Source organism: Aspergillus tubingensis (assembly GCF_013340325.1).
Source record: "Aspergillus tubingensis WU-2223L DNA, scaffold_9, whole genome shotgun sequence".
Taxonomy (NCBI): Eukaryota; Fungi; Ascomycota; class Eurotiomycetes; order Eurotiales; family Aspergillaceae; genus Aspergillus; species Aspergillus tubingensis.
In genome coordinates, this window is record NW_023336283.1 from 2,442,112 (window position 1) to 2,463,483 (window position 21,372).

Consider the following 21,372-nt stretch of genomic DNA (forward strand, 5'->3'; position numbering starts at 1 on the left):
GAGGGTATTCCGACGCTCGGTATGGAGGTTTGAGCTGCTTGCTGCGGAGACGTGTCGTTGGCGCGTCCTGAGCCCCGGGGCGGGGTGTATTGGGCTTTTAGTCGAAATCAGAGGTGCGCCTCATGCGGAGTGTACTAAGCACCGGGATGACAGGAGAAAGCGCGGCGCAGGCGTGGAATTGGGGATGATTGAAAGTGAAGGCGAAGTTGGAATCAGCGGCAGCGAAGCTCGACTTGATTTTCGGCGGGCGGCGAGCTAGTTTATGCCTGAGGCATCATAGTTACCTTCAGGTGTCGAGGCCCAGATGCCAACCCCGCCGATTGATTAGTTGATGCTATTCGATCCCATGTAATTCTGCCACATCCATCATGAATACCGGTCAGGAAGCTAAGTTCCCTCTTCACGAGGCTGCCCGGGAGGGTAAAAGTACGAGGCACCCAACCCGATCATTGTGATAAGCTCTGACAGATCTACTACAGCTCAAATCGCCGAATCTCTCCTCAGTGTACGTGCTACTCCGAAGCTGCCCCGCACCGCCATGAGAGAGCTCTATACAACCTCATTATTAGCTCGAAACATCCCCCGCTGATGGAATCTAGGCCAACCCCAAGCTAGCAAACGTCAAAGATGACGATGATCGTCTCCCCATCCACTGGGCGGTAGCATACAACCGCCTTCCGATCGTGGAGCTACTGATATCCAGCAAGCACTTTGATCCCGATGTCGAGGTCCGCATTATATCAACGTCTAAGAACATACCACGTCAGAGCCCTCACTAACATACCCACAGGATGGCTCCGGCTGGACACCTCTCATGATTGCATCCAGCTTGAAGAACGCTGAAGGCGATCCGATCATCGACCTCCTGCTCAAGAAAGGCGCCGACGTAAGCACGAAGAGCGTCTCGGGCCAGGTACATACCCTTCCGTTCTCCTAAGCCACCTTCTCCCTAACATGATATCTGTACCTACGATAGAACGCCCTCCACTTCGCCACCTCCAAAGCCAATCTCTCCACCGTCCGCACCCTCATCGCCAACAAGTGCAGCGCAAGAGTAAAGGATAGGCGCGGACAACTACCTCTGCACCGGGCAGCGGCGATTGGGTCGTCGCCCATCATCAAGATTCTCCTGGAAGATGGAAAAAGCCCCGTGAATGCAACGGATATAGATGGGCTGACGGCTTTACATCACGCGGTGTCAGAGGGCCACGGCGATGCGGCGATTACGTTGCTCAAGGCTGGGGCCGAGGCGGATAAGAGGGATTCGAATGGCGTTTTGGCCATTGATATGGCTCCGGATAGCAAGGTTAGTCTTTTCACTTTTACTTTGTGGTCCTCTTGAGGTTGGAGTGTGTCCTGATAGTGGTGTGTCTATAGGTACGGAGCTATATCCTGCAAACGGCGGAGAGGGAGGGGATTGAATTATAGTTTATCCATATGTTGGATAGGGAAGGACAGATGGTTGGAAGATATAAGAAGGATTAATACCCGGAGTCTATCTTTGATACTCTCAGGCTCATCGAATGACTGTTTCCATATTATTTTTTTGTCTTAGTAATTAACGGATTCATGACATCTTCTCTTTCAAGGCATGTCTCACATCACATCGTCTAAATCGGAGTCTAGCCCGAACGAACAAATCTATGTACAGGGCAGCAATAACAAGTCTACTACGCACAAGCACCTCTTATTTCATGGTGCTGTCAACCAACTCCCGATAGATCTTTTTGAGATCTGCAATATCGGCCTGAAGCTCTTCCACCTGTTCGCTCTTCTCGCCGAGCATCTCGAGCGTCGTCTGGTATCTCTGGTCAAGATCCTCGAGCCGCTTCTCAAGATCTTGCACGCGAGCGTCGGAGGATCGCTTCTCCTCCGCCTCGCGCATCAAGTCGACGATTTGCTGGCGCGCTTCATCACGTTGTGTGGTGATTCGAGCGAGTTCGTCTTTCGATGCTGCGCGTTCACTCTCGAGGCGACGGACCGTGGCGCTCATGCGCTCAACAAGCTGTACGGACGGTCCCGCTCCTACAGTGGACTCGGAGATAATGTCGTTGATACCGCGCGAATGCTGTGTCGCTGCTCCGCCATAGGCCGAGGGGGTCCCGGAGCGGCTGAAGTACTCGTCGGGCTCGAAAGTAATTGACGGGGTTTCTGGAACAGCGTGGTGAGAGGAACCGTTGGTTTGAGGTGGAGAGAGCATCAGGGTCGAGTTAGGGAAAGAGTTCTGGCGAGTGGGTGTGCCAACTTCTGGCGAAGTTGGTAATGTCGAGGACCGACGGCTCGTGGGCCGGAAGTCTAGTGAGACAGGCTCCAAAGCACTTGGTCTCCGGCTGTAGGCAACGGGGGACTGCGTCCGTGGCTGCTGGAGCAAGGCGGGCGGCGAAATGGTCTGCTCGCGCCATTTGGTACGCTCTTCCTCTAGTTTCTGCGACCATGTAGCATCGAGCACCTTCTTTTGTTCAACAAGATCCTTCTGGGCCAGGGCCAAGTCATCCGCCGACTTCTTCAGCTTCTGCTCTGCCTTCTGTAGTTCTTGCATGCGCTCTTCGAGCTTTCCTTCGAGGTCATGCTCGGCCTCCTTGGCATTCTCCAGGTCTTCTTCAAGTCTTTTCGCTTTGAGGTTCTGTGCACAGTTAGTCTATCTGGTGCCATTGCATCAGAAATTTATGGCGTCTTACCACTTCGCGGATCTTCCGCCGCATCTCGCCCTCCCGTCGCGCAACCTCATCCCGCTCCTTCTCGACGTTCGCCAACCGTGCCAGTAGTGAGCCTTCCAAGGTCTGCCAATTCTCACTGGCGACGGCATACTGTGTTTGGAGGGTTTCGATCTGACGCAAGAGTTTGGCTTGCGCATCGCCAGTAACACCGGAAGATGCCTCTTCTGCCCGAGACCGCAAGGACTCCATCTTACTTTCCAGCGCCGACTGCTCCCCCTTCAGCTCGATCTCCAACATACGCGCTCGCTCCTTTTCCTGCTCAATGGTTCCCTTCAAATCGCTGATCTCTCTATTCAGCTTCTCTTCACTGATTTCACGTTCGATCTTGGCGCTTGCTAGATCCTCCTCCAACTGGGTAGCGCGACGCTTCTCCTGCTCGAGTGCCTCGGATTGAGCCTTGGCCTCTGCAGCTTCCGCTCTGGACACAGCTCGAGCGAGCTGTCCTTTCAATTCCTGTACAGTCTGGCTGAGTGCGTTACGCTCTGCCGTCGCGGCTTCCAGGTCCCGAGACACCTTCGTTTGCGCAGAGAGCGAGTCATTTGCTCTCTTCTCGGCCGCCTCAGCCCGTTTGGCTCTGATTTCTGCATTGGCAAGATCCCGTTCCAGTTTTTCAGTCTTCTTCTTTGACTCAGTCTGCGCCTTTGCATTCTCTGCCAATTGCTGCCTCAGTTTCTTGATCGCGGTTCTGTGGTCCATTTCCGACTTGGATAGCTTTTGTCCTTCCTCGAGCAACAGTGCGATCTTTTCGTCCTTTTCTCGAAGTTGCTTTTCGACGCTCCCTGGCTCTGCTGTAGCCGCTGCCTTCTTGGCAGATTCCGCGGCTTCCTTGGCCAAATACTTTAACTTGGACTGCAGCGCATCGATCCGTTCGATATATCCGTACATTTCCTCCTGCCACTGAGACTCTGCGGCTTTGTGGTCCGCCTGTAACTGCGCAATAGACTTGTCTTGGTCGCTGGAAGTTCTGGGGCTGTCCGTAGGAGTATCCGTCATTGGCAGGGAAATCGTAGGCTCGGGAGATGATGCGCTGTCTTTTTGTGTGGTGTCATGTGTCGCATTAGAGGTGTCTGCTGAAGCAGCCTCCTCAACATTAGAAGTTCCGGTCTGCGAAACGAGGTCCTGAGAGCGGCGTGACGAGACGGCTGAGTCCTGGCTCATCCGAGGAGCCTCTGTGGCTGCAATTACTTCCTGCCGACTGGAATTTCGAGAATGTCTCCCTGTACTTCCATTCTGGGAATCAAGACTAGCATCAATATCCATGCTCGAGCGTCCACCGTTGCTGGGAACCGGACTGCTGACGGGGGAGGGGGCATGGCTGGAAGGCTGCGAGGAGGTATTGCCAGCAGTATTCGACTTCACCACGGCACGAGCCAGGCGTTCTTGAAGGCGATCATTCTTTCGCGCATTCGACGAACTGCGTGATATACCTGGTAACTGTTAGCAATCTTACATAGTACAACCACCCAAATCGATCAAGTGTCTCCATACTGCTTGTCTGCTCATTCGGTTTGGGCTTTGCGGTCGCATTCTTAGCCTGTAGCTGTTTCTGGTCCTCCTCTTCAGCCAGGATCAAGTCCAGCCTGGACTCAACGCCGGCAACGGCTTGCTGCAGGAAAGAGCCCACTTTCCATTTCGGCTTGGAGCCTTGGGAACCCTGCGACATCGTGACGGCTGTGAATATTGTTGCTCCTGCAAACTAGGATACCTAGCAGCAAGAATGCGCCAATTCAATCATGGAAAGCGAGGAATTTAGACGATGATGCGATCTGATGCCGGCTTGTCGTCACTTAGAGGAAGACGAGGCCGTAGTACTAAATCGGACGCGGGAAGAAACCACAAACGAGAGACTAGCTTAGAGAAGCACGAATTCCGAGGAAGTGGAAGAGCAATGAGATCCAAAGAGAGTGAGTTGTCCGATCGGAGTCGGAGAGGAGGAGGGGCCGTTCAGTCGATACGTTGCAGCTTGCGTGGACTCCGAAGAAGCGATGAAGCGCAACCGGCTTGGCGGCCGGGGATGGAGAGACACTAGACAGAGTGACGGCGAACGTGATTCGTATCATCATCGGCTCCTCCCTGGCCGTTCCCCAACCTCCTCCTCTTTCACCACCTCCGCAACCCCCCCGTCCCTCTCTCCCCTCAATCCAGTTTTCTCCGTTCCGGTTGGCTCCTGAATTTCCCCCCCTCCTCCGGAATCACCATGTCGTCGCTACCCCTGGAGCCACCCACCTACCTCAGTTCGCTACAGAACAACATCCGAGCTCGTCCCATCCCATGGGAGGGAGCTGTCCGAGCGGGAAACATCACCGATGACCACCTGAAGAAGATCAAGGCGGTGGACAAGGTTCGCAAGGAGCAGCGGCGTCAGACTGTCGAGGGGGATCTGGCTGGTTATGTTGGTCTACTCTCTGGTGGCTCTGAAGGGAAGAGCGTGCTGGACTCCGCTTCCAGGAGAACCGATATTGTGCAATACATTCTCGTGCTGGCCGCGGATTTGATCAACGGTACGGGCACCTTCTTCCTGTTCAGATTGCGATAGTGATGATAAAACTGAATACTGATCATCCTGGTTCTCTAGATGTCCCCTCCCTCTCGACCGCCCTGGTCGCGCATCCCGACCCTTACAAGCCATTCCTTCCCCTCTTGCGTCACTCCACCAACCCCGAAGACCCGATCCCTCTGCTCACCTCCACCTTCTTGACCAACCTTGTCTCCGTCAGCCTGGGCACGTCATCTAAGCCAGCTGCGCGGGATGACGAAGCGCTTCCGCAGTTGTACACCTATCTCTCTACCCTGACCCAGAACCAAGACAGCGGGCTGCAGGATATCGGGGTTCAGGAGCTGTCCGCATTGCTACGAACCTCGAGGTCTCGCGAGATCTTCTGGAAGCAGAGGCAGCAGACCGTTGAGCCGTTGATTGAGATCCTGCGTGCAGCTACGGGTGCTAAAGATAGCAGCTCCAGCACCTTGGCTGGCAGCTCGCGCGCGATCGAGCCTGGTCTTGCCGGTGGTGTTGGTCTCCAGCTGTTGTACCGGGTCTTGCTTGTCCTCTGGCAGCTCAGTTTTGAAGGAGAGTTGATTGGTGATGATCTGCAAGCGTATGTGACCTGACTCCTAATGGGTTTAAGATGGAATGAGGCTGACAATGGTTATAGGGACTACGAGTTTGTCCAGCTGTACACACACCTCCTACGCCTTTCTCCGAAGGAGAAGACCACGCGACTCCTCCTTGCGACCCTCAACAACCTCCTGTCTAGTAACCGCACCACCCTACTCCCGGTCGCAGTCTTTGTCCGCCTCCCCGCCCTCCTCACGAACCTCGCCGGCCGCCATCTGACCGACCCCGATCTCTTGGAGGACCTTACATTCCTGTCCGAAATGCTGGACGAGTACACCAAGACACAGACGACGTTCGATCAGTACGCAGCTGAGCTGCAGTCCGGCCACCTCCGGTGGTCCCCGCCCCACCGCAACCCTACCTTCTGGAAGGACAATGCCCGTCGCATCCTCGACGAAAACAGCGGTGCACTGCCGAAGAAGCTGTCCGAAATCATGTCTAAGAGCTGGGATAACGACAAACAGGTGCTGGCGATTGCCTGTAACGACGTGGGTCACTTGGTGAAGGAGCTGCCCGAACGGCGGGCACAGCTGGAAAAGCTGGGTCTGAAGACTCGTGTCATGGAGCTGATGACGGACAAGGACGAATCGGTGCGGTGGGAGAGTTTGCGGGCGGTTGGCGAGTGGCTGCGCTACACGTTCGATGACTAGAGCTCAATAGAGCAGTGTGACGTGATGTGACATATTACCCCGTGCTTGTTTGATCTGCTTCTGTCTGGCCGAGCACAGACCTGCTCCGGCTGTATTGTATGGATTCTCAGCGTAAATCATTTTGAAATGCCATTGTCGTGTGCACATAGCCAACAAACTCGGCCCCGATAAGGTTTCCGCTCCGAAGCACGCAAGCCATGCATAGCCCGCCCCCTCGTGGCGACGATCAATGTCAAAGTAGATAGATAAATCTGGAGAACATGTCTGGGGAAAAATTAGGGTACTGTGTCATGCACACTCTGATCTGAGACATCAGAATCCGATCTACGCAGAGCGCCCAACGGCTGTTCTGAGCACGACGATTGGTAGCAGCGGTGGATCGATGATCGGCCGCTATACAGAAAGCCGCGGGTCCCGCTTGGGTTCGCCTTATCTCATCGGTCTCAACTTTTAGTTTCTCGCACTGACCGGTAAGACTTTCCACGGGCTCGTGGCACACCTGCGGCTTGGGATTCATCTCCTCTCCATCTTCTCCGCACAGAACTTGACAACGTTCATCGACAGTTGGTGACACCTATTCCCCCACCTTGTCACTCTTATCAGCTGCGGAGAAGTAACCAGAGGACGAACCCCCCTGAACCGGGGAAGAGCCGAAGACTCCGCAGAGGGAAAAAAGCAATCAGCAACATTTTCTGCGATCCCCTCATCCCCGCCAACTCCATGTCTCGATCTTTCAATGGGTGCAAACGATGTAAAGCCCGACGGCAGAAATGCGATGAGCAGCGTCCCAGTTGTGGTCGCTGCATGACGGCTGGCACGCAATGTCGATATGCGATGCAGCTGCAGTGGGGGGGGCGAGCCTTTTCGCGCTCACGGTTTGGGGCTTGCGTGGGACCGGGAGGCATGCAAAAACTTGGTGGGTGAATACCATCTAGCCTGTGGTATACCTGGATATACTGGTCTAACTTGAATACTTGCAATCAGAGTACTCCCCTGGCGAATTCATCTACACCACAAAAGCTGCGGCTGCTCTTTCTCCGGGCACAATCGCAACATCTCCGTCTACCCAACCCACGAACACCACCTTAGTCCGCCATATTGATCCCTTCGCCTCCCTCTCTACCGACCAGAAATCCCTCCTCCATCACTTCCTCAACGATGCCTCTCAGATCACGGCTTGCCACTCCGGCATGCAGCGCGATATCTGCAAGATGCTCGTCCCCATGGCGCTTCAGACTCCGTCCCTCCTCTACGCAACCATGGCCCTCTCCGCTATCCACCTTCAAGCCCTCCACAATCAATCCGAGAATGTCAAGTCCGCGCCCGAAATCGCACGCTTCATGGCCCTCAGCTTAGAACATTTCAGAACGGAACTACAAAATCCTGCGAGCAGGGGATCGGATGCGCTGCTCGCAACCGCCCGAACGCTCTGTCTCGCAGAGATACACTCCGGTGCAATCCACCCCAATTCCTGGCGCGCACATATCGAAGGTGCGCGGGCTCTGATGGAGGCGTCAGATCAGAGCGGGGCGCTGTCGCCCAAGTCGCCAGAGGGGTTCAGGCGGTATCTGGATAGATGGTATCGGTCAATCGTGTCGCTGACTGCGTTGACGGGGAATGGGCCGCCTATAGGTGAAGCCACAGATCAGCTGGTCTCCATTGGGCCAAATCAGTCGGCGTCGCCGGATTACTTGGATGATTACTGGGGGTTTACGGTGAACTTGGCCACGATCTTCCGAAGGATTGGGGCCGTCGCTTGGCGGGAGCATCAGAGTCGGGGGCAGGAAGGCGATGAGAGTTCTGTCCAAGGGAACGAGGTCAGTGTACACAATGAAGCTGCAGCGCTGGAGTCGTCGCTCCGTCATCTCATGGAACAAGATGTGGCTTCGCAGCCCGCGTTCTACCCGGGCGTCGTGGAGGGTCTTTCTGCAGAATGTATCCAACAGCTCATGCTCTGTAACGAGGCCTTCCAACTCAGTGCTCTCATTCAGATCCATCGTCGACTACGAAAGACACCAGCATCTGCACCTGTGGTGCAGGACTCCGTTAAGAGGATCCTCGAATGCACGGCTCAGATCGGGCCGTCTCCGGGGCTGAGTCCGTGGGTAATGCTGACTACCCCGCTATTCATCGCTGGGTGTGAGGCGCGCGGAGAAGATCGCGAGCAAGTGCGGCGGCTACTGTCTTCGCTGCACGATACGATTCGCGTACCAAATGTGTTGCAGTCATTGAAGTTCCTGGAACAGTATTGGGCGAATCAAATAGATGAAAACGAGGGATGGAGTCAATATCTCGGTATGTACTGTTCCTTTATTTGCGATGATGATAATACTAATGGATGTGTAGATCGGATGAGATTCGATTTCATCCCATATTAGACTTGGGATGCAATCTGAACGAAGATATGGTTATGTATGTTATGCGAGCATCGGTCTGGATGAACATTATTTGGGATGCAATGTTCTCAATTCTGCGAAAAGCTGAAAAGCGTTACGAGCCAGGAGCAATGAGCTTTTACGTGTACATGGCGTTGGTTGAATGATTGATTTGAGTCAGTTGAGTTTAGCGATGAGTTAAGGCGTCGATACTTGAACCCCAATTATTAAATATACGCAGAAACACCCAGTTGAATAAAATCTCAACAATACTTACTTACTAACAAGTATATGCGAACCCCCAGTGGATAAGTCCTATATACCAAATGTATCAAATAAACAAAGCTACTTCCAGTAGTAGAAGTAGCTGACCAGGGCCGGATATGAAACCGACCCGAGCCCCATAATCAAACTACTACTAACCACCCAACCACCCGAAGCTACGTACTACTGCTACTGACATCCTGAATCACCGACCACTTAACAAACAGTACTATTGTATATACTTACTGCATCATATTTCCCAAAAATAGAACCGGAATACTGCAGCACTACTGCACGTTTGACACCACCTGAACCAAGGAAAAGAGAAAAAAAGAAAGGAGCGCAAAAATAAGGGTCTACATACGGGAGTAGTAAGGGGGCCGGAGGGGGGCCGGGGGAAGCTACCCCTGCAGCCCTGTATTTATGCTACTACTACTATCTATCCTTCCTTGGCTTTTTTAGGTAGTAGATAAGTGCAGGCTAAGACATAATTTGCATGGGATGGCGCCACTTGAGATATGAGGTGGGAGGGAGGGGATAAATATAGAAGCAGGAGAATTTCTTCCGTGAAATATGTAGTTATTTTCCATTGTTTTATTTTTGAACTCGATGATAATGATGGGGTGGTGTCAATCACAATGGAAGTTGTTGTGTTGTGTTGGCTTAGAGTTTAGGAGGAAGGTTTCGCCCCCTTGCTGATTGGGGTATATTTTACTTTTTGTTTTTTTATGTGTTCTTAAAATTGGGAGAATGATAGAAACAGAGTTTGGTAGGAAGAATGGATAGGATGGTATAGAAATATTTTATATATGAGTGTCTCATTAGCAAATATATTTAGGTAGTAGTATAGTACTTGGTATATATTTCTCTCGGAGGTGAATACCTAGAAGAGATGGGATAGACAAGGAAACACGTACTGTACTTATTAGTACATGCTATCATAGTTACTACTGAGTAGTAGAATGATGAACCATTTAATTTATACACAGTAGTAGACACGGCAGAACTCATCAATCTAGTTAGCTAAGTAGTTGCCCGTTAGCACTACTAGTCAGGATGATCCATAATAATAACCCTTCCCCCACCAGGGTTGTTAACCGTGGTCAGACCATCTCCTATCACGTTTAATGTCATACGTAGTAGAATAAAAATAAGTAATAAATAGTAGCCAAATAATAATACTACTGTATAGTAACCCTACACTATTGCAGCCAACCGTCGACGATCAAAGGTCTAGAATAAGCCTCAATAGTTATCTATCGGTTGGCAGTCGTTTCACGTCGCAAAAAGATAGTAACTATATTTAGTAATTGGGATTCTGGACTGGTCGTGTGTCAGTTTCTAACTGATGCAGGAGGGAGGGAAAATAAAATGTTGGTTCGGGACGGATACGTAGTACATACTATCAATCCAAGCGAGTTTGAGCCGGGCGCTTACTTACAACTTATGACTACTAAGTTACTAACAGCCCCATTGCCATGGCCCCCTCCCCCTAAGGCTATACAGTTGCAGACGGGAGTCTCACTTTTCTACCACGGTTCAGGTCTCAAACCCAATCACATCGCCAGTCATCACATGCAGGAGATCCGCAAAAAGTGGAGATCTGTGCACTGAAAGAGAGTGTAGTGTGTGTGTGACGATGTCTGCGTCTGCAAGCTGCACTCTGCATTGACAGTCTCCTGAATCTTAGTACTGTACAGCAGAGGGTGACGACTACTTCTGTACTGTGCAGTAAATAGATGGTTTGGTAGTGGAACTAGTTCGGGTCATAACTGCTCGGGTGCAGGACGCACCGGCCACTAGGCTAGTTAGTACGTAGTAGAAGTAAGTAGTAGAGTAAGAGATTTTTTGCTCTCTCTCTGTCGGGAGAGGAAGAGGTTGGGGCCAGCCGATATGCTGACTATAGGGCCGGCCACATAATTTGTTTTGCAATTTTGTTTGTGCTATTTTCAGTATCCAAGCCTCCTTGTTGGTGAAACAAACAGATGTCAGCATATCTTTGGGGGTGGTTTCTGAAAATGGATCTTGGTTGTTCGTTGACCTTGTTTGTGGTTGTGGTTGATGCTGCAACCATGGTTTGGGTGGACTATGGGAAAGTCAGTAAACTGCTCTCTCTAATCTACCCCTGACTAGACCTGCGGTCTTCCGACTACCGTGATATCGAGTGGGGCTGGACTCCGATCGGCCGTCTGGACTGGAGGCGAGCTGGTCTCGGGATGGCAGAGAATACTAGAGATAGCTTGAAGATGGGAGAGAAAAATGTGTAAAGAATTATGGGAGGGAGCTGTAGGAATGTTGACTTCAGCCTGGTGAGAATTAACCAGCAATGCCCTCTGAATAGTGAGAACTTGGGTGTCCACAACCAACTACTTTGTATCTACCAACTAACTAAAGATTCAGCGGATTATTATTATGGATTATTTCTGTAACTGAGTAGTTAGTAGTAGAGCAAATCCCCACCAATTCGGGAATTAGTTTTATCGGCACCAATCAGCAATTGGCTTGAAGCTATGGTCAATCTCACGATCCTCTCTCTCCGAAGCCTTTCTTTCTCTCTTTCTCTCTCTCTCTCTTCCTCTCTCCGCCCCTTTCAATCCGCCCTCCTTTTTTTATTTTTTTTTTTCTCCCCTTCGCCCTTGTCGCCCCGATCTTCCCTCTAAACCAACTGAAACTAACCCATTCAGAAACAGACTGCGTGTAATCCATATGTGCATGTCTGCTTTTGTGATGGACTGATTGATCCAGCTAGATTGGGATTGTCTGAACTTTACTTACTGGACTATCTACTTACTTCCCTCTCCCGTCCAATGGGTCCGTTCCATCCACTATTATTCCCCTGAACGTCTTGTCAAACCTGCCTCTCCTCCCATTGAATGATTATTGCCCCGTGCCAAAACTAAACGCCTCCTGCCCTCGTCACCATGAGGGTGCGTCGATCCTGAACCCATTGACCAACGATTGTTTCTGATCTTCCCTCCTCTCTGTGTCTTTCACCCCCCTTCCCTTCCCGTCTTTACCTGTTCTTGTCAATTGTCCCGGGTTTGGCGCTCAACCTTGCCAATTAGAGTGTCTCCTCCCTCATGGCCCCAGGCTGGACTTCTCCGCCTGCCTCGGGCGCTTTATCCTCAAGCCCCAACCATAGTCATCCCCATTCCTTGTCCCAGACTTATCATCAGTTGTCTCCATCTCCTGTGTTTGATGACCCCGGCGCTTGGCCAAGTCCTCCTCCTCATCCTCGTCCTCCCTCCTCTGCTTCCTCCTCCACCTCCGCTGCCGCCGCTGCTGCTGGTCCTGTCACCTCTCCTGCTTCCCATTTGCCGCCCTCTACCACCTCTCTGGCCTCTCCCCCTCCTTCGGCCACCCTTGTGCGCAGGAAACCGCTTCCCCAGGATGCTGTGATCCTGTCGCGCCAATCCAGGCCTCCTTCCTCGCCCCTGCTACCCTCCCACCCCCCGGGCGACTCGCCTGCAGATCCGCTGTCACTCCCTGTCTCTTCCTCTCCTCTTGCTGCCGGCCATCATAACTTGGCCTACTCCCCTGCTTCAACCTATTCCTTCTCCGGTTCCGTGTATGAAGTTGACGGCCAGGAGGACGACGACTCCCTTCATTCGGTTCCAAGGAACCTGGACAGGTATGACAGCCGTTGCCCCCTGCCCGTGCTCTCTTCCCCTCACCTTCTCCCCCTGCTCCCCCTCACTCTGGTGCTTGCGGTCCTTGCAATCTCACGCTACTTCTGCAGCCGGGAGAAGGCCTTTCCATGTCCACTTTTCCCTTCAGACGTGGCAAGACTAATCTCGGACTTTTTCTACTCTTCTCCAGATCTCCCCGTGGTGGTCCGTCCGCGTCCCATCTACGTATAGATACCTCCGCAGCCTACGTGGACGACGACGAGGAGAGCAGCAACAACAATACCCACAACCCCAGATACTCCTCTCAATTCTCGAATGGGACGTCCCTACACAGCCGTCTTGTGAGCGAGCCATTCGTTCCCATCCTTAAATCGCCGGCATTCCTCCCCAAGCGCCCTACGACCATGGCCTTGCACCTCCCCTCACGCCGTCCTCCACCGCTACATATCGAATCCCCCAGCCGGTCCTCGTCCGGTGACTCCAAACAGCCGAAAACACCGGCGAACAAGATCAGTTCCTTTTTTGGGTGGCGCGCTACAACATCTTCCCCCGGCGCGGAATCCTCCAGTACCGAGATCTCCGAGACCGGTCGTTCCCCGGTGCCTTCCCCGATGCCTGCCTCCCTCCACAGCGCGTCCTTCTCCATAACACCGTCCACCACGGTGCCCTTCGACCCCTCCAAGCCGCAAGTGCCTCTCCCGCAGCGAAATCCATCTCTGAGCAGTGGAAGTATCCTGGACTCCAGGGCGACGACGCTGGTGACCGAGCTTGAGAATGAACTGCGGGAGATCAGCTCAGAGCTGGCCGGTTCCATCCGGCGGGAGATGGAGTTGGAGGATCTGGTGGAGAGATTGCAGTCGGATATGCCCTTAGATACCCCCAATCGCCGGACTAGCGATTATTTCTCCGATTCGGGCAGCAGCTCCATCCGCTACGCGTTTGAGTCGGGTGGTCGGGTCGAAGACATTGAAAAGTACAAACGCACTGCAGAGCAGGAGCGGGCTCAGATCAAGGTGGATCTGGGTCAAAAGTTGCAAGAAGAGCGCAGTCGCCGGGCAGCGTCGGAAGCACACGTCCAGATACTAGAGTCCCAAGTCCAGCAGGTATGACTTCCATCAGCTTAGAGAACTTGAACTCCAAGACTAACACACATTAGCTGCGACGGGAGAGAGTAGACCTCTCGGACCTGTCCTCCCGGACAAGGGAGCTCGAAGCCGCATTAGATGATACCCGTAGGAAGCTGGCCGAAGAGCGCCAAATCAAGGATAATTTTGAAGACTTGTTGACCGCCATGCGAGTAGAACTCGAACAGTTGCGAAACGAACGGGATCATATGCGTGACACCGTTATCCCTCAATTGCAACAAGGCAGTCAACCTGCCGCGCCTCCATCCGATCCGTCGGAAGTCCAGCGGTTGATGGAGGAAATCGAAGCGCTGAAGATCGAAAACGCCTCTCTCGCCCAGCTGCAAGGCAGTCGATTCGCTTCAATTGCCGAAGAAGATGGCATGCCCACTGCCAGAAATGTCGGATTGGGACTGTCGCGGTCGAATTCCTTGGCGCGCGTGCGTACTAAGCCGTCGCCCGGTCTATCCCGCTCCAGTTCTTTGTCGCGCTCGAACTCCGTATCCGCCAAGGAGCGCAATGAGTCTCCCCGCGAGAACCTGGCAGATAGAATCGAGGATGTTGAGGCGCAGCGCGATGCGCTTCACCAGTCTCTTCGGCGTCTGCTTGATCGCCAGGCTCACGATGCCCGTGAGTACGAGAAGCGGCTTCAGCTCATGGAGATGGAGATTGCGCGCGCACAGCAAGTGGGTTCTCCGCGCAAGCTGGGCTATGAGCGCGAAGTGCGCAACTTGCGCGAAGAAGTAAACGACCTTCGGCAGCGTGCCGAGGAAGCTCTGGAACAGAAGTGGCAGTGCGAAAAAGGATTGGCAGGTCTGAAGATGGACCTGGACCGGGCTGAACAGGAGACCACCTCCTTGCGCGTAATACTCCAGGAGCATGACATTACCGTTCCCGAAGACCTCGAATGTGATCGGGATGGATTCGCCGAGGTCCTCGCAACCTCTTCGTCCCTGGAGTCCGCTTACAGACAACTTCAGGCGGATCGGGAAATTGCTGAAGCAAGCGCGGCCCAGTCGCCCCTCGCCGAGCAAAACTCACTCGTGGAGTCGGTCAACCGGACCGACGTGCTTGCGCAGCATGTGCAACAGCAGCTGGCCAGCAACAATGCCCTGCGGAGCCGTCTGGCTGAGGCCATTGGCAAGGGTGAAAAGGAGCAGCAGCTGTCAGCCGCTCGTATCAATGAGATGCAGGCCCGTCTCAAGGAGATGGAGGACATCCTGCTGATGGCGCAGCAGTACTCCGAGGATGAAATGGCGCGCCACGAAGAAGAAGTGCGCGCTCTTGAGGAGAACCACAACGCGCAACTGAAGCGCATGAAGAACGGCGCTCGCAGCCCTGCGGCCCTGTCGCCCATGCCTCCGACCACGCCCTTTGGCTCACGGTCTCCTCGTCTGGACTTGACAACCAGTGGTAGGGGTATTGCTTTGGATCAGGCTATCCAATCGGAAACGCTGGAACGGCGGGTGAAGGAGCTGGAGAAGCTCCTTCGCGACGCTGATTCAGAGATGGAAGAAGTTGTGAGCCGGATGAACCGGGCGCAAATTGAAGTCGCGGAACTTCAGTCTGATCGGTAAGTCGTGAGAGACGTGTTATTTTGAGGCCACTGCTAACAAACCGCCACAGGGACGATGCACTCCGCCAGACCCGCAAACTCCAGGCCGAAATCATGGCCCAACGCGAGACGTTCAGGACTCTGATGGCTTGAACGACGGCATTTTAGATTTTTCTCGTTTCTTCGCTGTATAAAATAATCACATGGGAGGTGTTTTGGCGTCGACACTCTAGCGTGTGACATGTTTGGAAGCACCTGTTTGTTTTGATCGGGTGCAGCGCATACTCCGATGCTTGTATATGGTCACTTGGGGTCCATGGCCAGATGGGCATGTATATATCTCACGATCACGACGTGATCATGTATAATTGCATAGATGTACAGTTGTCAGCTGAGTATACTGAGTTGAAAGAAATTCTAGCAGTGTAAAGGAAGAATGTGCAAGGAAGAACGAGAAAGTTGACTTATCGCATGCCTGCGAGTTCCGTGATATCACGGGATCCACCCCCGGACTGGCTGCGGTGTTTGCCTGGTTTGGCTTTGCGCTCGGCCGCTAATTGGTCCGCGCATGGCCGCATTGTCTCTGGCGCATCTGGCCGAAGGAAAGTCCCGATCTCTCCTTCATCCATCATCTTCTTTTCCAATCTCCTTTGTTTGGCTTCTTCATTTCGACCATGATACTTTCCACCTTATAAGTCTCTCCGTATATAGCACAACGTTCTTTTCTGCAACCTTATCCATCCCAGTTTACCCCACGACAAACCTTCATCGTCCAATCGTCAAGGCATAAAAAGAGAGTGGCCACCTCGCCTACCTCCATACTTCTCTTCCTACCAGATTACTACATCTGGTGACAGTGAGCTCCATTAATCAAAGCACAATGGACTTTCTCCCAGGTAATACCTCAAACGCAACCAATACCTCCTATCCCATGAACTCCCCCATCAACATTACCACCACCCTCCCAAACTCCCAAACCAACATCAACAATACTAACCACCCACTCACCAACCTAACAGACTCCCTCCTCTCCCTAATCCAACAACATCCAACCTTCCAAACCCTCACCTCCACCCCCGTCGCCTCCCACCTCGCCTCCCTCCACACTACCTACCTAACCCCCTACATCTCCCACTGCCGCTCCGCCTACCTCGACCCCTACCTCATCCACCCGCTCGCCTCGCTCCTCACCTCCTCCATGCCCATGCCCGACCTCGTCTCCATCTTCATCCTCGCCCTCGTCCTCATCATCTCCCTCAAGATCCTCGACTATGCTCGCCGTCTCGTCATGTTCTGGGTGAACCTTGCCCTGAGGTTGCTGTGGTGGGCGCTCGTGCTGGGTGCCTTGTGGTATGTGTATTCGGTTGGGATTGAGAAGACCGCGAGGGATTTGGGGTGGCTTGTTGGTGTTGCGGGGGGGTTCGTGGATGGGTTTAGGGATGGGGTGGAGGGCGGAAGGGCTGTTACGGGGTCGTCTGGGGGTGTTGGGGGGTATGTGACGGGGACTATGGGTGGGGCGGGGAGGTATTAGAATTGAAAATTGGGCTGTGAGGGGAGTGTGTTAAAAGAATGAGTTGGGTTGAGTTGGAGTTGGGAACTTGGTAATAAATCATGGATGGGTTGATGGTCATGCTAGATGGGATTGCATTGGAAGATGATGAAGAAGGGTGAAATAAAGGAATGGAATGACACCGCGGTCCGAGACCGGCCTGGACTGAGCTGGGCTACTACTTACTACGAATAAACGATTGCATGCTGCATGGAATGGGATTACATGGCTGGTTTTGGTTCGATTGAATGTGAATTGAGTTCAGTTGCCTTGAATTGAGCGGTGTAGAGGGGTATAGATATGTGGTGCTATGGTATGCTAAGCCATGTATACTGCAAGGATTGAGGAATTTGTTTTCTTTCTTGTTGGTGATAAGATAAGACAAGAAGAAACAACTCATACGTAGTTATACTTATCTATCTATCTATCTATCTATTGTTACTTCTGCAGTTGAAAAGCTGTTTACGGAGCTATCGACCAAGTGACACGAAAAAGGTGCAGATGCAGGTTGCATATGATATGACATTATCATTGGTTCGGTTTTAAGAGACATCTTAATTATAGATAATTGTTGTAAGGGGTTAAGTAGATAGTAGTCGTAGTAGTATGTGGTTGGCACAATGCCATAACATAATCCATCTGGTTCCTTCAGCTCACATTCCTGTTTCAGGTGGATCGATCGGTCGGTCGGACAATTAGATAATTCCCGTCGGTCTCTAAGTCGTATCCGGATACGAGCACTGTGTGTAGCTCATTCTGCCTTCGTTTTTGGCCCCCATATCAAGTGGGTAGTAGATGCTTATGGCAGAACGGCGACGGGCGTTGTTGGGTGGGTTGGGTATTGTTGTTGCTGCCGGTGACTCAGCAAGGTAGCGGTTCCACAGCATCCAGGCACACACAAAAGCTACCTAGGTAACAACAACAGGAGCTCTATATAACTCGACGGAGTGAGAAGTAGGATGCGCTAGCGTATGCGCCCCCAAATCCTGACGCGATGGCGTAATCACGGCGCGCCGGCGGCAGCGGCAGCGGCAGCGCCAACAACGGCTTACGGCATCTCACTCAGCTCAGTCTTCGTAATCGACCTCCTGGGCGTCAGAAGGCTCGCGAGGTTCCTGAGCCTCATGGTACTGAATGGCATCGTCGATGTGACTCAGCACCGCGGCAACACTATCTTCATCCTGCACGTCGAGCTTGAGGAACGAGACCATGCTGAAGTCGTCGATGAGCTGCCCGACCGCGCGGTTCAATTGCTGGAACGATCCTCCGCTCAACATTGCGTCCTTGGACGATGGGTCTCCAGTGACCACTGATGACTCCTCATCGTCACCCGCCGAGCCCAGCAAGTTGTTCACATCCACGTTAGTGAACTGCTTCAATTCCTTGCGCGAAACCATGTCCTTGACTTGGTCCATCTTGCTCAGGATATTCACGTGCGGCATCTCCAGCATCAACATGGCCGACATAGCGCTCAGCGTGCCGGCGAAAAACTTGGCCTTGTCCACGACGAACGTGCTCTCAAGGAGATATGCCGCGCAGAGACTGATGTTCAGCGGACCCTGGCGGGATAGGAACTGCACCAGGGAAGGGAGCAGCGGGATGTGTGTGTAGAGCTCGATTTGACCCGGCATGTCGAAGATGATGAGGTATTCTTCGCTGAGGGGATCGAGGGCCTCGGAGAGGAACTCAAGGTTCTGGAGGAGGAACTCGAAGCAGTAGATCAGCCCGCCATTGGGACCTAGTCCCAGCTCTTCCATCACATCTTCGAGAGTGATGAGTTCGCGGATGTCGAGGTCCGGCTCGTAGTTGAAGGTCTCCGCCGCGGGATCTAGGTTCACGTAGAAACAGCTGCGACGTGTATTTTGGAGGTGCTGGATGATGGAACTGCAGAATGTGGTTTTTCCCGCGCCAGCGGGGCCCATTACTAGGACGCCGTATTTGGACATGCTGACGGCGGCACTTTGAGTTGGTGGGTGCTGATGCTGATGTAGAAGCTAATGGTGGTGGAAAACGTAGGTATGGCGCGGGGTCGAATGCTGACAAGGAGGGGAGCTAGTTGCTACTAGGTTCGGAGTTGCAGGAAAAACCCAAGGAAATTAACGCAATTCTCCCGTAAGCGAGCCGGAATCCGAAGGGTGATCTGAATCAGGTTGGAGATGGAGTAAAGGTGGGAGAGGAAGGGAGCTTTCGGTAGTTCGCAGAGTAATTCAACCCCGAGTTTGCAGGTTAAAATGAAATTGAAGAAACTCCGAAGGCCCGTCGTCCGTTGAGAGAGACGCCGATTGGCTGATAGCTCAATAGAGGGGGGATCTCTTCGGTTGGCAAATCAAAATCCGCCGCCGATGCATGTTTTTCCTTTGGGTCTTTTTTTTTTTCAATTCTTTTTTACTTTTTTCTGCCTAGTCCGACCGCCGGAAGAGATGGCGCCATCGGAGACACATTAATACGAGATTCCCCTCTCTGCCTCCTTCTTTTCTCTTCTTTCCCCTCCTCCCTTTTCCCTCTTCCCTCCCATTTTCTTACATTTCTCGCTTCTTTAATATCTACTCTATTCCCCCCTCCCTAATCTTTCTCCTCTTCTTCTCTCCTCGTCTCCTCTCTCCTCTCTTCACTTCCCCCCTATCTATACATATCCCCACCCCCACTCTTCACAATGGGTAGCGTCGCCAACGGATCTACTTTCCTTTTCACCTCCGAGTCCGTCGGAGAGGGTCACCCCGATAAGATTGCGTATGTCGAACCTCAATTCTACCTGGCGCACTCGGTTCATGTCTTGCTAACAATAATTTTACAGTGACCAGGTCTCCGATGCCATCCTCGATGCCTGCCTTGCTGAGGACCCTCTCTCTAAGGTACGGACCCCTCATCGGTTCTATCTGAGTCGGATTTTTCTTGCGCACCCCTTGGCCCCTTGATTGGCCGGCGCTTTTCCAATTCGGCTTGTCCACCTTGCATGTGAATGTCTTGAATTAACATGTTGCCGTTAGGTCGCTTGTGAGACCGCTACCAAGACTGGTAAGTTTTTTTTTCTTCCTTCCCGCCCCACCCATCTAATCTTATCGGGACTGTGCGCTGACCCACGTTACAGGTATGGTGATGGTCTTCGGTGAAATCACCACCCAGGCCAAGCTTGACTACCAGAAGGTCATCCGTGGTGCCATCCAGGACATCGGCTACGATGCCTCCGAGAAGGGTTTCGACTACAAGACCTGCAACGTCTTGGTTGCCATTGAGCAGCAGTCGCCCGATATCGCCCAGGGTCTGCACTACGAGGAGGCCCTCGAGAAGCTCGGTGCTGGTGACCAGGGTATCATGTTCGGTTATGCCACCGATGAGACCCCTGAGCTCCTTCCCCTCACCGTCGTCCTCTCTCACAAGCTCAACAAGGCCATGACTGATGCCCGCAAGAACGGCACCATCCCTTGGCTCCGCCCCGACACCAAGACCCAGGTCACCATCGAGTACGCCCACGACAACGGTGCTGTCAAGCCCCTCCGTGTGGACACCATTGTCATCTCCGCCCAGCACAGCGACGAGGTCTCCACTGAGGAGCTCCGCAAGGTCCTGAAGGAGCAGATCATCAAGTCGGTCATCCCTGCCAACCTCCTGGACGACCGCACCGTCTACCACCTCCAGCCCTCCGGCCGCTTCGTCATCGGTGGTCCCCAGGGTGACGCCGGTCTCACCGGCCGTAAGATCATCGTCGACACCTACGGTGGTTGGGGTGCTCACGGTGGTGGTGCCTTCTCCGGTAAGGACTACTCCAAGGTCGACCGCTCGGCTGCCTACGTTGCTCGTTGGATCGCCAAGTCCCTCATCAACGCTGGCCTTGCCCGCCGTGCCCTCGTCCAGCTCTCCTACGCCATTGGTGTTGCTGAGCCTCTGTCCATCTTCGTCGAGACCTACGGCACCTCCTCCAAGACCTCCGATGAGCTCGTCCAGATCATCCGTGACAACTTTGACCTCCGTCCCGGTGTCATTGTCAAGGAGCTGGATCTGGCCAAGCCCATCTACTTCAAGACCGCCAAGAACGGTCACTTCACCAACCAGGAATTCTCCTGGGAGAAGCCCAAGGCCCTCAAGTTCTAAGCGAGTCGCTCGCAATGACTGTGGACCTGCTTCTCTTCTGAGTCTGTTTCCTTTACGAATGTGATGATTTTGCTTTGTTTTCAACAACTCAAAGCACGAGCATAGACATGTCAAAAAAGCAACTTTTATGTTTGGATGTTTGTTCAACTTTTTGCATGGTCTCTCGGCAAGAGACGGGTTCGGCGAGGATAAATTCAACATGATACCACTTTTTCATATACCTTGGGAGGGTTGTTTCGGCGTTTTCGGGAGCGAAAGTCTTCAACACTGCCTCCTCCGGGCTTAGGACCGATAGGAACTTCGAG

At 52.9% G+C, this 21,372-nt stretch overlaps 8 protein-coding genes across 8 annotated transcripts; 6 read left to right on the forward strand and 2 right to left on the reverse strand.

Annotated features, from left to right (window-relative positions):
• Window positions 1-368: 368 nt before the first annotated feature.
• AtWU_08885 (ankyrin repeat domain-containing protein) lies at window positions 369-1,428 on the forward strand (the record flags this gene model as incomplete). Its single annotated transcript, XM_035503993.1, has 6 exons — window positions 369-426; window positions 480-505; window positions 600-728; window positions 791-913; window positions 977-1,306; window positions 1,378-1,428. The coding sequence occupies 6 exons, from the start codon at window positions 369-371 to the stop codon at window positions 1,426-1,428; spliced, it is 717 nt and encodes a 238-aa protein (XP_035359886.1).
• A 259-nt stretch (window positions 1,429-1,687) lies between these two features.
• Window positions 1,688-4,380, reverse strand: AtWU_08886 (M protein repeat protein; the record flags this gene model as incomplete). Its single annotated transcript, XM_035503994.1, has 3 exons — window positions 1,688-2,623; window positions 2,679-4,144; window positions 4,206-4,380. The coding sequence occupies 3 exons, from the start codon at window positions 4,378-4,380 to the stop codon at window positions 1,688-1,690; spliced, it is 2,577 nt and encodes an 858-aa protein (XP_035359887.1).
• Window positions 4,381-4,914: 534 nt separating this feature from the next.
• AtWU_08887 (H(+)-transporting V1 sector ATPase subunit H) lies at window positions 4,915-6,482 on the forward strand (the record flags this gene model as incomplete). Its single annotated transcript, XM_035503995.1, has 3 exons — window positions 4,915-5,218; window positions 5,293-5,812; window positions 5,870-6,482. 3 exons carry the CDS (start codon window positions 4,915-4,917, stop codon window positions 6,480-6,482), a joined length of 1,437 nt encoding a protein of 478 aa, XP_035359888.1.
• A 720-nt stretch (window positions 6,483-7,202) lies between these two features.
• AtWU_08888 (Zn(II)2Cys6 transcription factor) lies at window positions 7,203-8,860 on the forward strand (the record flags this gene model as incomplete). Its single annotated transcript, XM_035503996.1, has 3 exons — window positions 7,203-7,398; window positions 7,467-8,777; window positions 8,829-8,860. The coding sequence occupies 3 exons, from the start codon at window positions 7,203-7,205 to the stop codon at window positions 8,858-8,860; spliced, it is 1,539 nt and encodes a 512-aa protein (XP_035359889.1).
• Window positions 8,861-12,201: 3,341 nt separating this feature from the next.
• Window positions 12,202-15,582, forward strand: AtWU_08889 (uncharacterized protein; the record flags this gene model as incomplete). The annotated part of the gene is made up of 4 exons (XM_035503997.1): window positions 12,202-12,752; window positions 12,941-13,853; window positions 13,907-15,447; window positions 15,501-15,582. The coding sequence occupies 4 exons, from the start codon at window positions 12,202-12,204 to the stop codon at window positions 15,580-15,582; spliced, it is 3,087 nt and encodes a 1,028-aa protein (XP_035359890.1).
• A 727-nt stretch (window positions 15,583-16,309) lies between these two features.
• AtWU_08890 (Apq12 family protein) lies at window positions 16,310-16,960 on the forward strand (the record flags this gene model as incomplete). The annotated part of the gene is made up of 1 exon (XM_035503998.1): window positions 16,310-16,960. One exon carries the CDS (start codon window positions 16,310-16,312, stop codon window positions 16,958-16,960), a length of 651 nt encoding a protein of 216 aa, XP_035359891.1.
• Window positions 16,961-18,045: 1,085 nt separating this feature from the next.
• AtWU_08891 (putative signal sequence-binding GTPase GPN3) lies at window positions 18,046-18,924 on the reverse strand (the record flags this gene model as incomplete). The annotated part of the gene is made up of 1 exon (XM_035503999.1): window positions 18,046-18,924. The coding sequence occupies one exon, from the start codon at window positions 18,922-18,924 to the stop codon at window positions 18,046-18,048; it is 879 nt and encodes a 292-aa protein (XP_035359892.1).
• Window positions 18,925-19,631: 707 nt separating this feature from the next.
• On the forward strand, window positions 19,632-21,067 carry AtWU_08892 (S-adenosylmethionine synthetase; the record flags this gene model as incomplete). The annotated part of the gene is made up of 4 exons (XM_035504000.1): window positions 19,632-19,708; window positions 19,773-19,830; window positions 19,966-19,993; window positions 20,067-21,067. The coding sequence occupies 4 exons, from the start codon at window positions 19,632-19,634 to the stop codon at window positions 21,065-21,067; spliced, it is 1,164 nt and encodes a 387-aa protein (XP_035359893.1).
• Window positions 21,068-21,372: the final 305 nt, after the last annotated feature.